This window comes from Felis catus, chromosome B2 (genome assembly GCF_018350175.1).
Source record: "Felis catus isolate Fca126 chromosome B2, F.catus_Fca126_mat1.0, whole genome shotgun sequence".
Lineage (NCBI taxonomy): Eukaryota > Metazoa > Chordata > Mammalia > Carnivora > Felidae > Felis > Felis catus.
Window position 1 is genome coordinate 7,168,376 of NC_058372.1, and position 24,669 is coordinate 7,193,044.

Consider the following 24,669-nt stretch of genomic DNA (forward strand, 5'->3'; position numbering starts at 1 on the left):
AATAAATCATTACTGAAATGGCATCATGTGAAGATGCCCATTGCAGTGGAGCTGTGAAATCTTTCATAATGTAAATAATTTTCATGTATTTCTTTTATTTTTTTAAATGTTTTTATTTATTTTTGAGACAGAGAGAGACAGAGCATGAGCAGGGGAGGGGCAGAGAGAGAGGGAGACACAGAACCTGAAGCAGGCTCCAGGCTCTGAGGTGTCAGCACAGAACCCAAAGCGGGGCTCAAACTCATGGACTGTGAGATCATGACCTGAGCTGAAGTCGGATGCTTAACCGACTGAGCCACCTAGGCGCCCCTCATGTATTTCTTTTATAATAAACTAACGGTATCATAAATGAATAAAGAAATACATACATACATGCATACATACATACCAGTGGGTCAATGAAGAAATCAAAGAGGGAATTAAAAAAAATACCTGAAGATAAATGAAAATGGAAACACAATGTTTCCAAACCTTTGGGATATAGCTAATGCTGTTCTAAGAGGAAAGTTTATAGTAAACAGGCATATCTCAAGAAGCAAGAAAAATCTCAGACAAACAATCTAACCAACAAACCCTATGCCTAAGGAACTAGGAAAAAGCACAAACAAAGCCCAAAGTTAGTAGAAAGAAGGAGATGACCAAGACTGGAGCAGAAATAAATGAAACAGACTAAAAAGGTAATAGAAAAGATCAATGAAAAAACTAAGAGCTAATTCTTTGAAAAAATAAACAAAATTGATAAACCTTTAGCCAAACTCATCCGAACAACAACAACAAAATAAAAACAAAAACAAAAACAAAAAAAAACAAAAAACCTGAGAGGACTCAAATAAAATAAGAAATGAAAGAAGAGAAGTTATAAGCAATACTACAGAAATACAAAGGATTATAAGAGACTACAGTGAAACATTATATGCCAACAAATTGAACAACCTAGGAGAAATGGATAAATTGGTAGAAAAATACAATCTTCTAAGACTAAATCTGGAAGAAACAGAAAATATGACATTCTGATTACCAGTAACAAAATTAAGTCAATAATGAAAAATCAGCAAGCAAACAAAAAAAGTCCAGGATCACAAAGCTTCACAGGTGAATCCTACCAAACATATAAGAGTTAATACTTACCCTTCTCAAACTACTCTAAAAAACAGAATAGGAAGGGATTCATTCATTTGAATTCTTCAAATTCATTCTACAAGGCCAGCATTACCCTGATACCAAAACCAAAGACACTACAAAAAAAAAAAAAAAAAAAAAAAAAACATTACAGACCAATATCCCTGATGAACATTGATGTAACAATCCTCAATAAAATATTAACAGACCAAATTCAACAGTACATTAAAGGGATCATTTACCACAACCAAATGGGATTTATTACGGAGATTCAAGAATGGTTCAATATCCACAAATCAATGTGATATGACGCATGAACAAAATGAAGGATAAAAACTATAACATCATCTCAATAGATGCATAAAAAGCATTTGATAAAAATTCTATATCCATTCCTGATTTTAAAAAAAAACCCTCAAAAAAAGTGGTTTAGAGGGAACATACCTCAACATAATAAAGGCCCTATTTGATAAATGAACAGCTAACGTCATACTCAATGTTGAAAACGTGAGAGCTTTCCCCTTAAAATCAGAAACAAGACAAGAATGTCCACTCTCTCTACTGTTAGTCATCACAGAATTCAAAGCCCTAGCCACAACAATCAGACAGTAAGAAGAAACAAAAGGCATCCAAATTGGAATGAAAGAAGTTAAAGTGTCACTACTTGCAGATGACCTGATAGTATATACAGAAAACTCCAAAAACTCCAACAAAAAACTATTAGAATAAATGAATTCAGTTAAGTTTCAGGATACAAAATTAATATACAGAAATCAGTTGCATTTCTATACACTAACAGTGAAGTCGCAAGAAGAGAAATTAAGAAAACAACCACATTTTACAAGTGGACCAAAAAGAATAATTCTAGGAATAAATTTAACCAAGAAGGTGAGAGACCTGTACTCTGAAAACCATAAGACATTGATGAAAGGAAATGAAGGCAACAAAAATAAAAGGAAAGATACACCATGTGCATGGGTTGGAAGAATATTGTTAAAATGTCTATACTAACTGAAGGAATCTACAGACTTACTGCAATCTCTGTCAAAATACTAATAGTATTTTTCACAGAACTAGAATAATTCTAACATTTGTATTGAACCACAAATGACCCTGAATAGCCAAACAATCTTGAGAAAGATGAACAAAGCTGGAGATATCCCAATTCCAAATTCCAAACCATACTATAAAGTTATAGTAATCAAAACAGTCTGGTACTGGCATAAAAACAGACACATAAATCAATGAAACAGAATAGGGAGCCCAGAAGTATCCTCATGCTTACATGGTCAATTAATCCACGACAAGAAAGTCAAGAATATGGAATGGGGAAAAGAAAATCTCCTCAATAAATGACATCAGAAAAACCAGACAGCTACATGTAAAGGAATGAAAGTGAACCACTTTCTTATGTTATACACAAAAATAAACTCAAAATGGATTAAAGACCTAAATGTAAGACTCGAAACCATAAAACTCCTGAAAGAAAGCAGAGGCAGTACATAAACTTTTGGACATCTCTTAGCAATACTTTTCTGGATCTGGCTCCTCAGGCAAGAGAAACAAAAGCAAAGATAAACAAATGAGACTACATCAAACTAAGAAGCTTCCGCACAATGAGGAAACCATCAATAAAACAAAAAGACAACCTACTGAATAGAAGATCTTTGCAAATAACATATCTGAGAAGGGTTAATATTCAAAGTATATAAAGAACACATACAACTCAACACTAAAAAACAAAACAATCTGATTAAAAAGAGAACAGAGGACCTGAATAAAAATTTTTCCAAAGACGTACAGTTAACCAATAGACACATGAAAAGATGCTCAACATCACTCATCAGTAGGGAAATGGGAATCCAATCACAATGAGCTGTCACCTCACACCTGTCAGGATGACCAGTATCAAAAAGACAAGAAATAACAAGCGTTGCCAAGGACGTGGAGAAAAAGCAACCCTTGTGCATTGTTGGTTTGAAATGTTCATTGTTACAGCCACTACAGAAAATGGAATGGAGGTTGCTCAATAAATTAAAAACAGAAATATCATACGATCCACTAATTCCATTACTAGGTATTTACCTGAAAAAAACTGAAAACGCTAATTTGAAAAAATACACGCATCCCTGTGCATATTGTACCATTATTTGTAGTAACCAAAATATAGAACCAGCCGAAATGTCCATCAGTGAGTGAATGGATAAAGAAGAGGTGGGGTATATATACAATGGAATATTACTCCGCCATAAAGCAATCCTACCATTTGGAACGACACGGATGGAGCTAGAGGGCATTATGCTAAGTGAAATAAGTCAGCCAGAGAAAGACAGATACCACATGATTTCAGTCATATATATGTGTAATTTAAGAAACAAAAATGAACAAACAGAAACAGACTCATAAATACAGAGTACAAAGTGGTGAATGCTAGGAGTGGGGGGGGGGGGCGGTCGGGTGGAGGGGATGGGCAAAACAGGTGAAGGGGATTAAGAGGTGCAAACTTCCAGTTAGAAAATAAGTAAGTCCCTGGATAAAAAGTACAGCACAGGAAATACAGTCAATAATATTGTAATTACTCTATAAGGTGGCAGATGTTAACTACACTTATGGTGAGCATTTTGTAATGTATATAATCGCTGAATCACTATGTTGTGTACCTGAACGAATATTGTATGTTGACTATACTTCAGTTCCTAATTTAAAAAAAAGAAATACAAGCTCTGTATTGACCTTAGCGTGAATTATGGGTGTTCTTTAGAGGGTGTCTTTTGTCATTTCCTCACTCACAAACTTCTCAAATCCCCACCCTGTCATTTGATGTAGGACCAATATATCACAACGGTCGCTAAATCCATCTGCTGGTTTATTTAGAACACCGGCAGATTTTAATGACATAGTTAAGAAAGCATTTTTAAAAGCAATACCTGCCCTCAATTTCCCCAAATCTCTTGAATGCATTACCATTACAAATGCAAAAAATATATACCTACGGTAGAAAAAAAATAACACAGATACAAACTAGATGTCCTCTGATTATCCTCACTCTTTTTTTTTAAGTGAGATCGAGCCCCACAGTGGGCTCTGAACTGACAGTGCAGAGCCTGCTTGAGATTTTCTCTCTCCCTCTCTCTCCCTGCCCCTCTTCTGCACACACACACACACACACACACACACACACACTCTCTCTCTCTCTCTCTCTCTCTCAAAATAAATACACATTTAAAAAAAGAATGTGGTCAGATTAAACATTTATTTATAATTTATATTTCTTATAAAAAATGAGGCAAATGAAAAACCAAGGCATTATGATTTCATAGATCATGTGGCCCAGTGTGTGTGGCAGAAAAATGATGGCCTGAGATCCTTGACACTCTTCCTATGGAGAGGAGTGTCCCCACCCCACCAGCTCTGGCCAATGGAGTATAACATAAGTGATGTGAGGCCAGTTCCCGGACCTGGCCTTTAAGAAAGGGGTACTTCTTCCCTGCATTCTTAGAATCCAGTCAGTCACCAGGTGAGAAGACTACCATTCGACCATCTTGCCATGAGGAGCCCAAACCACATCGAGAAGCTGTAGAAAATGAGACACTGGGTGGAGAAACAGAGACTGAGGAACATGGAGAGAAGCCAGACGGGTGCATGAAGGCACCACGGACGTGGATTCTCCAGCTCCAGATGCCCCCCTGTGGAAGCGAGATGACCCGCCCAGCTGAGTCCTGTAGAAATTCCTGACTCCCACGCAACTGTGCACAAAATGAAATGGTTGTTTTAAAGCCACTAAAATGTCTCCTTTTATCTTGACTCCACCTCCTTTGCTTCCTGGACATTTAAAATGGAGGACGGGTCAGATCTTAGTGTGCTTCTGGAGAACACGTAAAACCATTTCTTTCTAATAAACAAGTAGACCTCAAATCTCTAAATAGAATGCTGGCAACAATTTCGGGCATTTTTTTCAATTTCCCAAATGATCCTATTTTTTATTTTTATTTTTTTAAATTTTTTTTTCAACGTTTATTTTGGGGACAGAGAGAGACAGCATGAACAGGGGAGGGGCAGAGAGAGAGGGAGACACAGAATCGGAAACAGGCTCCAGGCTCCGAGCCATCAGCCCAGAGCCCGACACGGGGCTCGAACTCACGGACCGCGAGATCGTGACCTGGCTGAAGTCGGACGCTTAACCGACTGCGCCACCCAGGCGCCCCCAAATGATCCTATTTTTGATGAAGCAAACAGTTATAATTATCTATCAAACTCTAGCTAACTAAAATGGACGTAAATCATCCATTGTGATTGGGACGCCATTAGGATGTTAATTAATTTAATTAAATGTTATAACATAAAGTTAGTCATATACATGTCTTCACTGCTGAACTAAAAACTCCTTCAGGGCAGGAACAATGTCTTCTGCATTTCTGGTATTCCACCAAAGGCCGTACATTTGGCATGATGATAATACAATCTACCATTAGAAGTTAATTATTTTGGTGACATTCAGCATCACCTCCCTCCAGTCTTCGGTTTGAAAGCCCTAAGGCTCTTGACTTGATTTCTGGGTTGCCATAGAATCCTCAGTCTCAGTAGTTTTCCAGTGTGATCTAGTCAAACCTCATTATTTCACAGATGAGGAAATTCACCAAGAGGTAAGTGATTTGTTCACATTCAAACATTTTATTTAGCATATAATAAAGCCATTACAAACTTAAAATTACTTCCTTTAACAGATCGCTGGTGGAGGGACCAGGACAGCTGTAGGGTGTTGGAGCTTCTGAGACGTGAAAGGACTGAAGTGTAGGGAACTGGCAAAAAAAAAAAGGTAGTTGCAGAGACAGGAGAACCCAGTTACACTGTCATCCATCGGGAGCACAAACCAATGTGGGCCAATATCGCTCACAGACTTGAAGGGGAAAAAATGCGTAAAGACAGAAATGTGAAGGGGCTGCACAGTTACAAAAGGCAATAAAGATTTCTTTCTTTAATTAGTTGTGTCGAGTAAATCATAAAACCAGATATCTCTGCACTGAGACTCTTCATTAACAGCTGTTTATTGTGCTGTGAATTATCGCAGGGTAATGTATGCAAGATGCTAACTTGATGTTTGTGCTTCTGCTTCTCAGATGAACTCGGCTGTCGAAAACGGAGAGCAAACCAGGACGGCAAAAGCTGTCAGCAGATGTGGGAGAGCCAAGTGTCCCTCCACCTTACGTTTCCGTTGGGTGGGTTTTGGTAAAAACAGATCAGGATAGTTTAAAAATTAACCAGTTGACAGTACAGGTGTAGATGGTGGGTATGCTTTCTTGAAAAGTCTAAGAAAATCCAGCCTGGGTTTTCTCTCCAGGCCAGAATCACCCCAGGATGAGAGCAAACCTGAAGCCTATTTCTCTCCATGCAGAGCCCAAGACGGACTCAGAATGGTCTATAAAAACACTGAACGATAGGGCTCACGCACAAGAAAGGGAAGTGGCATTTATTTATTTGTACTCCATGCTAATAACAAAACAGCAAAATGAGACTGTCCAGCTCTACGTGGAGCCCGAGGTACGGAAAACTCTTCACGCCCTTAATCGAGGTATAAGCCCCCGTGCTTGGAGATGCTACTGTGGAGAGTAAATCCCAACACGTTTGCTTATCAACTCATGGTGGCAATCAACCTTATTGAGCATACAGCATGTGCCAGAAACCACGGAACGCACACATTCTCATGCGTCCTCACCACAGCCCCCAAGGTGGGTATTGCTTTACTTTTAAACATAAAGAATTTCACGCTCACAAAGTTCAAGTGTCTCTCTCAAGGTCACATTAGTGACCTATGCCAGTACGTCCGCCCAGCAATTCTATAAAGCAGAGAGTGTGATCCTTATTTTAATTATGAGGTAACCGACTTGGAAAGCAGATTATAAAACTCAAAGGAATAGAGATAAGGGTGGGAGACTGGGATTCAACTTCAACAGAGTTGTTTTTTCCACTGTGGCCTTTTCTCCTCAATATGTACCTTATTCTCGCTATTTTATCCTTCAGTTGAATGTCACTTGCACACTAATAATAATTTAAGAGCTTACCATCCAAAAACATCTAGGGTTCCCCACAGCTCAAGACTGGTGTTTACTACCCACGTTATCACAAGTGATAAAACACAAGGTGTTCCCAGGGGACTAGAAAGCACTCCTACAGCATCCATTCAGTATCAGCTAGAGCAGGCTGGCTCACGCTGTGTAAACAACAGCCATGCAGTCTTACATAGTTTAACATAACACATGCATAGTCTGGCCGTGGGCCCAGGCCATCCTCCATGGCAGGTGTTTTCCATGCAGCGACACGGTGATCCAAGTGGCTTTGATCCGGAGGCTCTTCTGTCTCAACATGAGGCCTTCGCATTCCCCATGGCAGGGGAAGAAACTGCCCAAAGAGTCCCGAGGGCTTTTCACTGTCTCAGCCTGGGATTGGCATGTGTTCCTCCTTTTCACATTTCATTGACCAGCATCCATGGTCTGCCTCCACCTAACACAGGAAAGACTGGGAAATGTGATCTGCTGTGTGTCCAAGGAAGAGGAAAATAAAAATGAAATTTGGTGAACACATGGCATCGTCTCTGCCACATTATCCTGAAGAAGTAGGTCCAGACTACACACACACACACACACACACACACACACACACACACACACACACACACAAATAGCAAAAGGTTAGGAATTAGCAAGTGAGGCCACAGATTTAGAATTGAATAAATTTTTCTGGACAGAGAGAGACACAAAACCTCATTACAATTTATTAATTCAATTGAGAGGAGGAAAGAGTTAGAAACTACAGATACCAGGAAACAAATTGTTTACATATGGTGATTAAATAAAGGAAAACTTACATGTAAACATGCAAAGTGATCTTAAGTATTTTATTTAAATGTCAAAAGTGAAAGAAGGGTTTAGGACTGTCTTGCTCTAGAGCAAGACTTTATGCATCTTTTAAGTCATTTACCATACAACCCAATTTCCCAAATGCTATCGACTATCTCCTTTTTCATATCATTCAGCAAGGTTCTACGGCAAGGCTGAAGAAATCCAGGGACAGTCCCAGCCCTCTGAAAGAGGACACTCTGATAGATGAGAAAAGCAGACATGTCTGAACAAAGAGAACAAGGTCATTTGCGATGGTGTCTCAAAGCGAGCCACGAAAACATCAGGCCTCGAAAGCATCCACTCGGGGCTCCCCAAAGAAGTACACACCTTCCTGGCGTTTTGCGTAGCTTCCAACACAAGACACATTCCTCCTGGTTGCTCCCCTTAGTTTCTGCCTGGTGTTGCGGTCCTTCATTCTTCCACGCTGGCTTGGACGTCCCTGTGAAATACTCCAGAGAGGAATGATGCAGAATGAAGAAAGTAGATCACAGAGGCTCGTCTGCCCACTCATCACATACGTCAGCTCTAGCAACACACAGAAACTTCAAGATGAGCTGCTCTCCGCCTCTGTCAGCCCACCTTGCAAGTAAATGACACCTGCCAAAGACTGAGGAAACTGCCTCTTCCTCACTTGGTCCTAAGGAACATTCTTAGATGTGAAACATAAAGACGGAGTAGGACAGAAATGTACTGATTAATTTCAATGAGCCTTTCAGAAGTCACAGTCTATGCTGAGCAAAGTGATTTTCAGCTGACTTTATCTTATTAGTGAGGACTCTGGGGAAATTTGGTGGGGTAAATCCTTTTCTGCATTACCGTGCAGAGGAAACAGTTTTCATCTTTAAAGCCCTACAAGCGCACATATTTTTTTTTTTCCCAGAGCCTAAACCTGGCCTCAGAGAAAGTTCTACTTGGAGAAATCTCATTAATTCCAGTGGTCTGATTTGCCCACAATTTTATGATTCATTTATTTCTGCTAGTTTCTTCCTTAATGTTAGAAAGAAAGAGAGAGAGAGAGAAACGGAGAGAGAGGGAAAGCAAGAAAGAAAGAGGAAAGAGAGAGAGAGAGAGAGAGAGAGAGAGAGAGAGAGAGAGAGAGAGAAAAGGAAAAAAAAGCCCTACCTTCTCCTTTCCCCCAAAATCAACATTTTCAGGACAAAAATAAATTCCATTCTCATGTGATTAATTATGGATCAAACCATGATGTCTTATTTTCTTTTTCATGAAACAGGAAGATAGGAAAGCTTAGGAAGTTGTCTTGCTTTGTAAATTAATTGTATCCTTTTGGAGGAGTTTTTGGTTACTAAAAGGCCCCCTTTCTAACTAATTTGGAAGTGGAACTTTTGGAATATTTTTCGTCCTTTTACTGGGGTGAAAGAAAAGTAGGGGCGAAGGGCATAGAGCAGGCATTCTCTCTGCACCCAATTTTATACTTTTTCCTCCCTCTCTGATAATAACCCAAATTCATCTAACTGCCAGGCGTTTGTGGTTAATGAAAGGATATAACTGGAGAGTCTGAGTACCGTTGATCCTTGAACAACACAGAGGTTGGGGCGCTAACCCACGCAGTCAAAAAAACCACATATCAGTTTTGACTCTCCCATAACTGAATAGCTTACTGTTGGCCAGAAGCCTTGCTGATAACATAAAGTTGATTAATATATACTTTGCATATGTACTATAGACTGCATTCTTACAATAAAGTAAGCTTGAGAAAAAGAAAAATTATTAAGCAAATCATAAGAGAAAATACATGTTCAGTACTGTATTCATTAAAAAAAAAATTCACAAATCCCTGAAGCTCAACCCCCTGTTGGACTCTTACAATGCCCTCAGGTACTTTATTATATTCCTTATTAAATTCAAAAGAGCAACTTTCTTCCAAATGTCTATAATCTTTACTATCTCTTTTCCGTCATTATTATCTCAATTATCACTGTATGTTAGAAAGATTCTTAATGATGCCTAATTACATGATGGATGCATTAAACAACATCATGCTTATATTCAAATAACTTAGTTGGTATTACAATCCCCCTAAGGCCACTGCCACCAGGCTTTGTTTCAGATTTTCTAAATTATTGCAATGATATAATTATCTCTTACACTTTTTCTATTTGTAATTCTCCACCTACCTAGAGTTCAGAATGGAAAAAGAGACACTAGGTAATATATTGCTTGATTTTGTGTCATATAATTTTTTTAAGTTTTATTTTAAGTAGGCTCCATACCCAACAAGGGGCTCAAACTCACGACCTTGAGATCAAGAGACACACACTCTATCGACTGAGTCAGCCAGGCGTCCTTCTTGCTGTTTAATATTGACATGCACATAGAGGGTATTACAATCATTGATTACGATGATCATTATGGACTGTCTTTCTTTTATGCATATAAAGAAATAACTCAAAAAAATAAATAAATAACTCAAGATTCTCATTGCCATCTCTGATATCGTATGAGCATTGCCGTTGTGACTGTAGGACAAAATTTACACTTTGGTGCTGGCTCCGATTGGCTGCCCCAGTCAGGCTCAGCCTCTTTGTGTCTAAGTAACTTGTAAATGCAATTGCCTTGCCTTGTGTGCAACAAAGCCAGACCCAGGGGGATTTCTAGACCAAAGACCATGCCTTGGGGCTTCAAAGCACTTTCCTCCTACCCTCCCCCCACCAAAATCCTTTCCAATAGGAGCCCCAGTGCCTTTCACTACACAAAGCAATCCCTAGCACAGATTAATTGTAACCTGCTCTCTCTGGCTGCAAACAGAAGGTTTGAGAGAGGCCCAGTGGACTCTAGAAAGACCCCTCTTGAGTCTACATGGATGCAAAAAGCGTTCTGAGGTTTCTCAAATACACTTAGGTGTCATTTTAGGCATGTTCCAAGTGCCAAACTAAGATACAGAAAAAGACAGACAAAGTCTTGCCTTGATGCTATGTATAATCCAGTAAGGGCGAATGCATTTACCAAGTAATCTCAGCACCAACGAAGTCTTGTGGTAGAGTTGGGGGGAGCCCTGCCTGGTTCTATGAGAACAAACACCTGATGAATGGGAAGGTACCTGGGGGTTCTTCCTGCAGATAACAGACTCAAGTCTGGAAGGACATGGAAATCCAGTGGAGAAGCACTCCGGGCGGAGGGAACAGCACCGCCTGAAGACATCAAGTACGAGAGATACTAGTGCCTGTGACATAATTCTGTATCATCAGTCCTTAGGGGAGGCACAGTCCAAACAGGGAAAGTTTTGCATGGTCTGCAAACATTTTATGCTTATTCTTTATTCAACAGAAAGCCATGGATAAATGTTGACAGAGGAATGAGATGATCAGGAAGAATCATTTATGTTTGGTGTTGGGTAGATTAATTCAACAACCAAATTTTAGAAGCCTACTGTGTGTCAGGCCCTCTAGAGGAAGTTATAAATATTAACATGAGCTAGATCTGTTCAGGCCTTTCCGCCGCTTCTAGTCCAGTCACTGTAGGCAAAAGCATGAAGGAAAGGAGGAGTCAGAAATGGACGCAGAGTTTCTGACTCGGGCAGCTGGGTGAGCACAGTGGTGCCATTTGCAGAAATGGGGCGTGGAGGGAAGAAGGTAATATAATGAGTTTGGGACATCTTTTCTTTAAAGGGCCTACCAAGGAGCTAAGGGGAAATGTACAACAGGTACAACTCACACCGGAAATATCAGTTTGGAGTCATCGGCATCTAGGTGTTTGTGTAATCAGGAGTTTGGCCAACTCCAACCAGGAGACCACATCCAGACCAAAGCTTCTTTGTGTACGGCCCTCAGTCACTACTCCGTGCACTAACGCTGCAAGCCACAGTCCCAATTTCTCCCACCTGCAGCGCCTGCCCTGGGACCAGGGGCCACCCACCCACCCATCCCCATCCCCGGGACACCACACACTCCTGCCTGCCCACCAGGCCCGACTCACCGGAGCCAGAGAACGTCTCCAGCGAAGGCAGGAGTGCCTCAATGTAAACAGCGAACAGGACCACAGAGGGGCAAGCGCTTCCTCTTTTATCCTCTACGTCCCTACCTAATATATGCGATTTTGATCATAGTGCACATCGAAACCTAAATCATTCACTATCTGGCCCTTTAAAAGAAAAAAAAAAAGTTTGCCAACTCCAGGTTTGAACTGAATTAGGAGGGGGGCCTGGGTGGCTCAGTCAGTTGAGCATCCGACTTCGGCTCAGGTCATGATCTTTCAGTCTGTGAGTTCGAGCCCCGCGTCGGGCTCTGTGCTCGGAGACTGGAGCCTGCTTTGGATTCTGTGTCTCCCTCTCCCTCTCTTCCCTGCCCCGGCTCACACACTGTCTCTCTCTCTCTCAAGAGTAGAGATTAAAAAATAAATAAAAATAAACTGAATTAGGATACTGAAGATAACTAATCTTTGTATGTGATGCCACTAAAATTGAACTCCGATTAACCGACATAATCTCAGCCTATGCAGAGGTTGTAAACCGGAAATAATGACAACTGAACATGACATTCCACATAAGGCCTTCACTCCACCCTCCTCTCCTTTCTAATCTGGAGAAAGAAAAATAAAAATTAATCAGGATAACCGAATCCCTCCTTGAGGATAACTGTAAGATAACTTGTCCTCGATGCTTCATACTTTGGGTTGAATGTCTCTCGGAGATTTATTAGTGCACATTGCTTTCCATTCAAGTGAGTTTTTAAATCATATTGATAAAGTTTTAGGGTGATATTGGGCTGGTCCAGGGCCGAGGGCCAAGAAAAGAATTCTTGACGACGTCTTTGGTGCAAAAAGGGGATTTTATTAAAGCACGGGGACAGGACCCGTGGGCAGGAAGAGCTGTATGGGGTTGTGACGGGTAACTCATTATATACCCTCATATTGGGAGGGGGTGAGGGATAGACTGAGTCTCTAAGGTATTTTGGAAGGAAGGTTTCCAGGACCTTGAGGGGCTAGCTGTTACTAGAGAAATGCCACTCACTACAGTTTAACAAAATCTCAGTCATGAGACCTTTCAGATGCATACTGGGGGGCCATAAGCTTCGAGTATGATTGCCAGCGTCTATCTTACTGCAGTTGAGATAAAGGAAGTACACTTACAGGATCCTCCAGGTTCAATGTTAAGCTAAAGTTCTCTTTTGCATCCAGGAAAGTGTCATCATTGAGGCAGCTGAGCTCCTAGAGGGAGGTCACTGCCTGTTTCAAGGACTTGTCAATGGGCTAAAGGCAGTAAGGGAATTTAATTTTTCATCTGCCATAGTTTCCCCCATCACCATGGCCAGCACTGACACCCCTTTCCTTTGTTCTTGGGCAGCCAGGCGTCTCCGGGGACTGTCACATACACTCCACCTGGGGGAGGCGACGGGGTGCCAGCCTGTATTCTGTCCTCAGCTTGCCCCACGCTCCCTCATCACCATGAGTATAGCAATCCACTTGTAAAAGCAAGAAATTGAGATGCCGTGTCTTTGGCCACAAAACAACCTGAAAAGTTAAAAACTAACCGGTTGTGTCTCCGGTTATTTTGGTTTCCACAATTCCAGACGGCCAATATAGCCGGTACACTTTGTCGGACATCAGAAGAGCTAAGTCATGCAGACCAAGAAGTGAAAGAGTGTGAGAAGCGTGTGGGAGGTAATTAAATGCTATTAGAGGCAAACGGAACCTAATTTGACCAAATAGCCAAGTGCGGCATGGTCTTTTGAAAACATTTCCAAATACAGGAATCAAATTTGATCCTGTAAGTCCTCCTTTAGGATGCATGTTTATTCAAAGAACAGATGGGGAGGAAAATCAGAAAAAGACTTTGGTCAACCCACATAAAACAGCATATTTGAGTGTGGGCATGAAGGGAAAGGAGTTTTGGAAGGATTTTCGTTTGTTTGATGTGTGAGATAGACTTGGGAAGTGGAAAGGCACCGGCTTTATTTAATCTCTTCTAAGGAGGAGATTCAGAAGGCTATTAAAAAAAAGTTCCCTTAGCAAACACATACCTCTATGCTCTCACATCTTTGGTATTTTCCGGGATAAAAAAGTGGGGGGTTTCCAGGACAAGCATTACTGGGTACTCTGGACAGGAAGAAATTTTACAAATGAACATAAACCTACCATCCACAAACTGAGCTTTTTTAGGGTTTGGAACTTTCCGATCGATCTTCTTTGGATGAGGTCATGCCCCTGCGGGTCTTGTACATACTTCCAATTGGTAAGGACGAAAATGGACATCAGCAGAGGGAACACCAACTAAAAACAGGCTTCTTGCTGACAGGGCTGATGACCTCCCTACCCGATCCCAAAGGTCTCCCCCCCTCCCCTCCGTATCACAAGAAAACTGTTTCTTGGGAGATGCCCACATTGTCACTGCATGTCAGAAAAACCTGGCTATAAACAAGTACTTAAATCTAAGTGTAAGCTTTGATGGCTGCTTAAAGCAAATTGAGCTTTTGAACCCGAGGAGGTGTACTCCTTTGAAACATTGGCATCAATCTGGAGCCCAACACAAATAAGAAACAACAGGGGGGAAGACTCTGGACGAGGAATCATAATGGAAAAGGAATTGCCCGCTGGTTGGTAACATTTCCATATGGACACAGCAGCAAAACAATAAAAGATCAAAGAGTAACCCAAAGAAGAAGGGATGTTCAGCCTCATAATTGTGCATGTGTGTGAACACACGGCCTTCTGTAAGGATAATGGCAGAAACATGTTTTTGCAAGTGAGGTTCGGTGTATAGCCGAATAATGGGAGTGCCTGGCTGAACCTCAAAATGCAAAAATCGACTCCTCATTTGTAAAAGATGCTCCTGACTAATGGTATCTCAAATTTGGAGTAACATGTAACAGATGCTTTTAAAAAAAAAAAATTAACGTTTATTCATTTTTGAGAGACAGAGCATGAGTGGGGTGGGGAGGGGGGCGGACACAGAACCCGAAGCAGGTTTCAGGCTCTGAGCTGTCAGCACAGAGCCCGAACTCACGAACCAAGAGATCATGACCTGAGCCGAAGTTGGATGCTTAACTGACTGAGCCACCCAGGCTCCCCAGATGCCTTTTTTTTTTTTAACATTGTGAAGTATAATAACTTTCATTCTTAAAGCACAGAAAAGCGAATCAAGAAAACAGATCTGTTTTTTCAAGTGAGGCTGTTCATAATGACCCCGAAAAGTATAACCAACGTCCATGTTCACAAGATTGACCTTTGCAGAGTTTCCTAGGGCTACAGATAAAAGTTTAAGGCTGAACACGGAGAGCAAACAAGAACATTCAGTGCTTCAGTTTCAAAGTCTTACATCTAAATTTCACAAGGTTCTCAGGAGGGAATGTATGGTCAAGCCCCATCAACCAATGGCATTTTGTGGCCAAAGCCCAGGGCAAAAGAATTTCACCCACCCTTACGCTAAGAGCTGAGGTGCAAACAAACTTACCATATCCTTTTAAGTATTAGCGACAAATAACAAAATCTGTTATTTTTTTTACTACTGTTCCTTCACAAGGAACAGTTTCCTTCTTTGTAAGAGAAGAGCTCTCCCTAGACATCTCTAATTTGGGAAATCACTCCATTTCCTGTTCAAGGAGGTTAGTGAGCCCCCTTTCATAAAAACAGCCTGCCTCACTCTACCTGGACCACATTCTCCCAGAACTGAAAAACTTTTAAACAAATTTAATATCTGGCAATAATGATACGCTGTTAGCCACGATTAACACATAAGAACAAAGCAGGAAGAGATGAAATTAGAAAATGCAAAAAAGCATGGCACATCTCAAAATATATCATTGTAGGGGCGCCTGAGTGGCTCAGTCGGTTGAGTTGAGCCTCTGACTTCAGCTCAGGTCATGATCTCACGGTTCACAGGTCCGAGCCCCACGTCACGCTCTGTGCTGACAGCTCGGAGCCTGGAGCTTGCTTCGGATTCTGTGTCTCCCTCGCCCTCTGCCCCTCCCTGGCTTGTGCTCAATCTCTCTCTCAGAAGTAAACATGAAAAAAAAAAATGACTAAGACACAACCAAGAAACCAAGGCACATCTAATCACACTAGATCTGTTGTTCACAATCACCTGGGGTTTTAGAGCCTCAAAGGGCTTTGCAACCTTCCATCAACCCATCTCCCCAGGGCAGCTTCCATTGTTGGATGAGCACACTGAGGCATAAAGGTAACGATTTGCCCTCCTGCGGTCAAGTCAGAGGTCCAGTCCAGAAAAGTCAAGTAAGTTCAAAGCAGAACCAATGTTTGGGCCCTGGGCTTGGGATCTGCCCTTCATTCTACAGTGGGGCTCACTGGATTGGACGTTTTTTTAACACGAGAGTGTGTAACAACGTATCACCAGCTCTAGGTATTTTTCATTAATCGCCTTTTCATTAAACTTTCCCTTTTGCTCCAACTACAAGCCAAACGGAAGTAAACGCTTTCCCCCTTGCTATATTCCTGATCTCCCTGTTCTACTGCCCACATGCCTTCATTTAGGGACTCAGTGTTTGCTGTTAGAATAATCTTTCCTTACGGTTTGCAGAATGAATTTGGTTAAGAGTGGTTGTGTCTGGAGTGGGGGTGGGGGGACAGGGGTGGTTAAGAACAGTATCAAATCCAAGAACTTCAGTTTAAGCAATTTTATAAACCTTAAAAATGTCAGTTAAATCACCGATTCGATAGGAAGTTTTAAGAAAGTGAGAGGGTAATTGTGGGCTTTTCCACATGCTTTTTTTCCTGGCTCACCTTCCAGCTGCTATGCAGGGTAATCAAGGTGGGTGTGCATTTTCCGCCAAGCCTTGGGGCGCTGTATCCCAGCTGCCAATATTCTCCTAGGGTCAGTGAGCAGGCATACAGCTCATTCCATTTGTAACCGGGAGAAAGAGAGCTCCCCAGGGAAAATGTGCACTCTCCATATGTTCAGCCCTGTGCAATGGTCTAGGTGAATCACAGTCGGGGAGAGAGAGGGAAAAAAGGATGTGTCCTGACACTTTATTTCCTCCGAGATATCGGAACGTCATTTCCAGGGCTGGTGCAATGCCTTAAACGGCCCGCTAATCTGATCCAGCCAGGGAGATGGGATGCTTTTAAGAGCCTTCCATTAAGTGCATCTGAATTCTATTGCTAAGGCTTCCACCAAACTATCAAAAAAAAAAAAAATGCTTTGATGTGTAGCTCTTCCAAGGGCTGTACGAAATTCAGAACCTCCTCCCCCAGTGCCTGCCCCTCCCCTCCTTCCCTGCTCCATCCACGGTCCTCCCAGCGCGGAGCTGGGCCACGCCGTATTGCCTTCCTGCCCATCTGAACGGCAGTTGCTGAAAAAGCGAAGCCAAAAGAAACAGCCAATAAAAACAGAAACAGCTGTAACAATTTTGCACAGCGTGATCTTGATTTCCTTGAGTTTTGTATTTTTGCCTCTTTTTGCTTGCTCCGTCTCTCTCTCCCCAGCTCCATTGTTCATATATTACACCTTCAGCGCTGGGGCCCGAAATGGAGCAAGAGATCCATCCTTTCCCCGTCTGCCAGCCGCTGTAATTCAGAAACGAGGCAGAAGTCCATTTTGAATGCGCAGCTCCCAAAAGAAGCCGGGCCAACGGGAGGCTGAAACTGGCAGGGTGAGTTGAAAATCGCCACCAAAGACAGGTGTAACGTTTTTTTTGTTTTTGTTTTTTTCAAAAACAGAACAGACCCAGCTCTCAAACGTGCCTCTCCCTCCTCAGGCCGGTCAGTGGGTGTCCCCGCGGTCCGTGGAGCCCACGGAAACCACCCTTTGCATTTCAGCCCTGTGTGTGTGTTCTCGCCTCTCCAAGTGAAACCTGTCCTCAAGGCTTTACTGCGCTGGTATTTACAGTGGCCTCATTTTACACCCATCTCCCCAAACTCCACCATGGAAAGGTAGCTTGTAGATTGCACAAAGCTACCGGAGGAATGATAGGAGTGGTTTCAGAAAGGGGGGGGAAAGAACAACTCCCAGAAAAGGAGAGACAGACAGCAGGCTGTGATCAGTGCCTTCTTTCCTGGCCGTGCAGGCTGGCGAGCCCTGAGAATGTTTGTCCTCCCCCAGAATGCGCTCAGAATCAGACACGCTCCGTTTGTCCCTACCTTCAGCAGGTACTGTGTCCCAAACCCACGTTCCGGCCAAAAGGCTCGTAGCAGGTGGCACTGGCCTCTAATGGTTACAAAAGCCTCTTTTAGGGGCACCTGGGTGGCTCCGTCGGTTAACCGTCTGACGCTTGGTTTCGGCTCAGGTCAGGATCTTGCGGTCTGTGAGTTCGAGCCCCACATCGGGCTCTGCGTTGACAGTGAGGACCCTGCTTGGGATTCTCTTTCTCTCTCCTTCTCTCTCTCCCTTCCCCTGCTCACTCTCTCTCGACATAAATAAACTTAAAAAACAAGCCTCTTTTACTTTAGTTGTTTTTTTTTAATGTGTTGGGTGGTAGAGGCTGTTTTGTTTCTCTCCAGCTGCTGTCTTTCTTTACCCATGTTCTGGAAGCAGCCCCAGACTGAAGCAGAGCGGGACCCGGGCGAAGCACAAGCGAGAACGGGCTGAAATAAGAGCCCTTTCATGGTGGCACAGCCCTGTTTTTCAGATGGTGTGAAGCAGATCTGTAGTTTATTATTAATAATAGCACATGCGTGACACCACATCTTCAAAGGGCTGCACAAACATTAATTCTTTTGTGATGTGGAAAAAAGCAGTGGCAGCATCTTTTTAAAGTGAATCTCCCAGTCTTCTGGACCGGGGTGGAAAAAACAGAGTTCCAGCTCGAGATGAATGAATCAAACCCTGGAGGTCTGAGATCTGCGTCCAATTGAGAAGCGCTTTGAAAAAAAAAAAAAAAAATCAGGAGTTTTATCTGAACTCTAGCATGTTCCAAATCCTACCCTCTTTCACACTCACATGGAAGTCTTTCGAAGACTAGCTGTGGGATCTTTGTTCCAGGAATAAAACAAACAGCATAAAAGAGAGCAGAACAGAGCAGAATGAATGAATTTTCTACAATGCCGAAATGTGATCTGAGGTCTCTAGAAAAAAAGAAAAAAAAAGAATTCTTCTCACCAGTTTGGCAAAGCTTGTCCTTCGATTTCATTTGATATGTGCTTTCTTTGTCAAAGTCACAATCTTCTGTTAAAAGCCACAATTAATATCCCATTTTGCAGAAACAGAGAGAATCCAGAGGCCTAGAGGCCTCATTTGCCACTGGAGTTCCCCCAAAGCTTTTTCCCTTGAATATTCAAAAGTCTGGCACTTGGTGGTTACAAAGGAATAAACATAGGGGTGCCCGGGGGGCTCAGTTGGTTAAGCGTCCAACCTCTGCTCAGGTCATGATGTCTCCGTTCGGTTCACGAGCTCAAGCCCCGCATCAGGCTCCGTGCTGACAGCTCAGAGCCTGGAGCCTGCTTTGGATTCTCTGCCTCCCTGTCTCTCTGCCCTTCCCCTGCTCCTGCGTGCTCTCTCTCTCAACAATGAAAACATTAAAAATTTTTTTAAAAAGGATAAACATAATATATGCATGCCTGTGACAAGGCACAATTACAAAGTGAAAAGTAAAAAACCACTGCCTCACGTAGGTATTAGAACATCACCAATCAGCTGGCAGCTGCATTTCCTCTCCTTTCCACCCCTTGCCGTCCTGATAGGGGTCATCACTTCTGCCAGGCTGATTGCATCCACGGCCCTCATTAATGTCCTCCTATGGCCTCTATCCTAGAACGTCATCCCCTCCCGCTCTAAGGCTACGCTTGGCAATGTGCCTGGCATTTGCCAATAGGATATAAGCAAAGGAAACAGAAGTAGAGCTTTGGAAAGTGCACACACATTCCTGTTGGCCCTTTGCAGGATCGCTCTCACTGATTCCTTCCCTCTGGGCCCTGTCATGAGAACAGGACCAGACTAGCCAGCTGGATGGCGACAGACACATAAAGCAGAGCTATGTCGCCCTAGGTCATGGCCATCCTAGATCAGCCGACAGCCGAGCCAAGAACATGTGTCAGCCAAGATTACCAGAACCACCCAGCAAACCTGTACCCCCATGGAAGTACGAGGAAGCCCAGGTCAGGTCAACCGAGCAGTGGCAAGGTCAGATGAACACAGCCGACAGTGAGCTATATACATATTACATGATTCTTTATTTATTAAAAAAAATTTTTTTTAATTTATTTTTGACAGAGAGAGAGAGTGAGCGAACGAGTGGCAAAGGGGGAGAGAGACGGGGAGACACAGAACCCGAAGCAGGCTCCAGGCTCTGAGCTGTCAGCATAGAGCCCAACGCGGGGCTCAAACTCACAACCCGTGAGATCATGACGTAAGCCAAAGTCAGACGCTTAACCAACTGAGCCACCCAGGTGCCCCACGTGTTTCTTTCTTTCAGTCACCGAGTTTCATGGTGGTTGTGTGCAGTATTTTTTTTTTTTTGGCATTATTTACACAATTCCCTTCCTCCTTTTGAAAATGTCACTGATGCATACAGTGTTAAAAAGTGTATTTCTTGGCCCCGTTTTATCTTATTCAGTCTTTTATAATTTTGCCACGTTTTCCTTTGTGACTTGTGTTTTTCACCTATCATTATACTTCTTACTTCCATTCATGTCATGTCATGTCATGTATAGTGATTTCTTCCCATAGTGTTAATTAATCTTTGTGAATTTCAATTGCTTTCTCCATTCTTCTATGCATGGACATTGGATTTCCTATTGAAAGACATTGGGATTGCCATCAGTTTGGGTTATTACAAACAAACCCACTCAAAAATGTCTCCTAAGAGGGGCACCTGGGGGGCTTGGTTGGCTAAGTGTCTGACTTCGGCTCAGGTCATGACCTCATCGTCCGTGTGTCCGAGCCCCGCATCGCGTTCTGTGCTGACAGCTCAGAGCCTGGAGCCTGCTTCAGATTCTGTGTCTCCCTCTCTCTCTGCCTCTCCCCTGCTCACACTCTGTTTCTCTCTCTCAAAAATAAATAAACATTAAAAAAACGTCTCGTAAGAGCACATTTCCAACTTTCTCTAGAGCTAATATACCTGGGACTACAATAGCAGGACTGTGGGATAGGAGAATGTTCAAATTTTGACACAAATACCAAATTGTCTTCCAAGTTGGTAGTAGGAACTTACAAGTTCTTACCCCATCCCCCATCTGCAGGAAACCATTAAAAGCAGCAGGAGCATGTAGGGCCCCTTTGGGGAGGCTTCAATGACCCGGTCCCGGAAGCGGCACATAACCCCTCTGGTCACACGTCACTGCTCACACACAAACACAGGGCTATTCCAGTGCAAGGGTCCCTGGGAAATGTAGTTCAGGAAGAGGAGGCAATGATCTGATCACCTCCTCAGTCCATGACATAGCTTCAAATCCTTCGAATACTAAAGTATCTTTTATTAGATAAGGACCCCACACATTCATGGAAAGTTTCTTACTTTTGCATGCTCACCAACTCTTTAGGGAAATTAGATCAATTATCATTATCCTCATTTTATAAGTAAGGAAAGTAGGGCTCCAAGTGGTTAAATGACTTGCCCAAGGTCACAAAGTTAGTAATTTGCTAGAGACAAAGTGTGATAGTAAGTCTTTTTCCCCAAAGTCTTGTCCTATTTCTAGTATAATTAACCTTTCTTTCCCCAAATATTCATTCATCCAACTGAAATTAAGTTTTGTAGGACTACTGCATGACTATTGCTCTGTGCTTCATTCCAAAAATTTAAAAAAAAAAAGGAACATCACAAGGATCCGGTCACCGGAAGCCTACAGCGTTGAGTTTTCGAGGCGTTCTGGGCCGCTCCCTACCTGTGGGCTCCATTTCCTCACTTTTTACTCACAGCTCAGTCCACTCACGCTAAGTTTACCCGTAATTTCCAGTTGGGTGAATACGGTGCACGGAGCTCAGTTCTCATCCTACCTGAACACTGTCAAATCATCCCAAATGATGACCCATCTCTCGTTGTAAACTTCTCTTCAATTCCCACGATCCCACACCATACCGAGCCTCTTCCTCCCTGTTTAACTCTTCTTATCCTCTAACCAGTCTTTGCCTCTGGAGGATACCCTAACCCTGCCCACCAGAACCACATCTTTCTTTAAAGACCTAAACGAGGGGCACCTGGGTAGCTCAGTTGGTTGAGCATCTGACTCTTGATATCAGCTCAGGTCATGATCCCATAGTCATGGGACTGAGCCCCATGTTGGGCTCTGCGTTGAATGTGGAGCCTGCTTGAGGTTCTCTCTCCCCCCCACTCACTCTCCCTTGCTCACATGTGTGCGCGCTCTCTTGAAAATAAAAAAAAACCCAAACGAAAGCTCATCTTGGTGAATTTTTACCTAATTCCCGGGCAAACAGAAAGATCTCCTATGATCTGCAAAACTTTATTCTGAGATCTTTCACAGCACTGACCACATTCCACCTCGTATGAGTCGTCCAGTTATCTCAGGACTTTCCAGTTGAACTGAATTCCTTCGAGACTCAGTCCTGGCGTGTCTTGTCTTTGCCGTCTGCAGCCTCACTTTTGGCTGAAGACCTTCATAAACGCTGCCTCCTCTACCTAGAAGATTCTTTTACCTGGTTAATTCCCATCATCTTTCTCAGTGAAAGTCATTTCTTCAAGGAGGCCTCCCCAGACTGACGTGAGCTCAGGTCCCCTTGTTATGTGTACGTGTGGCACCCTGTACTTTTCCCTCCTGGCACTTGTCACAGTTGGAGTGCAACATTCAACTGTGAAATTCATTTCATTTCTATTGATTCTATTAAAAGTCAAGTCCTGAGATCACAGCGTCCAAATGTGTACTCTTTACGGATATATGTTCTTTGCATATAGTAGCCCTTCATTAGATGTTTGTTGAGTGAAATTTTATCACTGCAGCGTGAAATCTCAATGAGGTTTTTTTTTTTTAAGTTTATTTACTCACTTTGAGAGAGCGAGTGAGCAGGGGAGGGGGAGAGAGAGAGAGGGCATATCTCAAGCAGGCTCCGCACTGCCAGCACAGACCCCAATGCAGGGCTCGAACTCACGAGCAGCAAGATCATGACCTAAGCCGAAATCAAGAGCTGGATGCCCAACCAAATGAACCACCCAAGAGCCCCTCAATGGGTTTTTAGACGTTCTCTCTCATATGACTTACAGTTGACTAAACTCATCATTTTTTTTCCTACCTAAACTCTAGAGCCTGATCATTTGGTGGATCTCATTACAGAACTGTAAATACGTGTGCTTTTAAACATCATCTTACAAGATTAAACCCACTGGACTTGCGTCCCGTTATTCCACGGACACCACCCCTGCAGCTTCCATGTCCTCTGGCAATGTGATAATCAAGTCACTGTCAAAGTGCTAACCAGGACAAACTAGAGCCAGGGGTCTACAACCTGCCCCTTGAAACGATTTCTTAGTATCCAGTTACGTTACTTTACCATAGACATTCAACTTGCCCGCTGCGTTATCCTGATCAGGGCTGATAACTGAAGGAGAGTCTACAAATCAAATACCCTTACACTGCATATGGAAACCTAATCATTTAGTGTTTTGTTATTATTTTTTTATTAGAGAAAGAGTGTGCCAGCAGGGGAGAGGGGGGGAGGGAGAGAGGGAGAGAGAAAGAGGGAGATGGTGAGGGAAAAGGAAAGAGGGAGGGAGGGAGGGAGGGAGAGGGAGGGAGGGAGGGAGGGAGGGAGGGAGGGAGGGAGAGAGGGAGAGAGGATGAGAATCTCAAGCAGGCTCCATGCTCAACAGGGGGCTACCCCAGGATCATGACCTGAGCTGAAAGCAAGAGTTGGACACTCAAATGACTGAGCCACCCAGGGTCCCCAAAAACCGAATCTTTTAAGGCCCAAAAGAAATGGCAAATGCCACGATACATGCTTATCTCACTTCTCTAAACGAAAGTACTCTCTTCTCCCTCAACGTACCCGCTTCTTGTTCTTGCCATCTCTCTCTCTCTCTGACCACATTCTGGCTTCTAATATTGTCACTCATTAGGACGGCAGGAATTCTCACTACTTACATTCAGTTCCTTCGAGACAACGAGGGTTTACATCTGCTACGGCGAGGTTACTGTTTAGTGAGTATCTCCACCACGCCGGAAACTGGAATTTTAAAGGCACCACCTTCTTTCTTTTTCAGGTAAATATTACAACGGTAAGCGTTCCAGAGATGAGGAAACCGAATGTCAGAGAAGCTGGTTTTCTTTATATGCCTCATCCAGCCTGGGTCCTTCCTTGTTCATAGCATACATTACATTAGTGACTGTCAAATTAAAGTACAAAATCGATGGCAATTTACATGGGAAGCCCACCCTCCCAGGGACTATGACATTAGTATCTTGGATTAGATGCCGACTGGACTACACCTGAACTGTTATTCCAGATGAAGGCTGCCTAATGCATTATTCATTCTCTCTTTCAAAGACAGTATGCGCTCTACACTGCTTCAGGCAAATGGAGACAGGACAGATGTGTTATTTGGAAAAAGACTGTTACAGGAAGCAAAAGTATGCAAATTATGCCTCTTCTGTATACTTCAAGACCCATTTTTAAGCCGGTAAACTTCTTCAAGGTGACATGCTGACGTTCTGAAATAATCTCTCTCATTAGAGCAGGGTGACTACCACTCGGGCTTCTGTTAAGAAGAACGGAAGACGCCGGGCATGAAAACAGTATTTCACAAGTGTAGAGTGATTGTTTCTAACCAAGGATTTTTTTTTCTCTCTCAAACAAATCTAGACA

The 24,669-nt window shown here is 42.8% G+C and overlaps 1 protein-coding gene across 2 annotated transcripts in view; it reads right to left on the minus strand.

Moving 5' to 3' along the window:
- Nucleotides 1-7,866: 7,866 nt before the first annotated feature.
- The window catches only part of LOC123385663, a 509,548-nt gene continuing 492,745 nt past the window's right edge, over nt 7,867-24,669 (minus strand). For both annotated transcript variants that reach the window (XM_045058524.1, XM_045058525.1), the window contains 2 exons: nt 8,343-8,540; nt 7,867-8,238 (listed from right to left, as the gene is read on the minus strand). In XM_045058524.1, the coding sequence (XP_044914459.1) occupies nt 8,087-8,238; nt 8,343-8,540 (350 nt within the window). In that variant the 3' untranslated portion in view covers nt 7,867-8,086. The remainder of the gene's footprint in view (nt 8,239-8,342; nt 8,541-24,669) is intronic.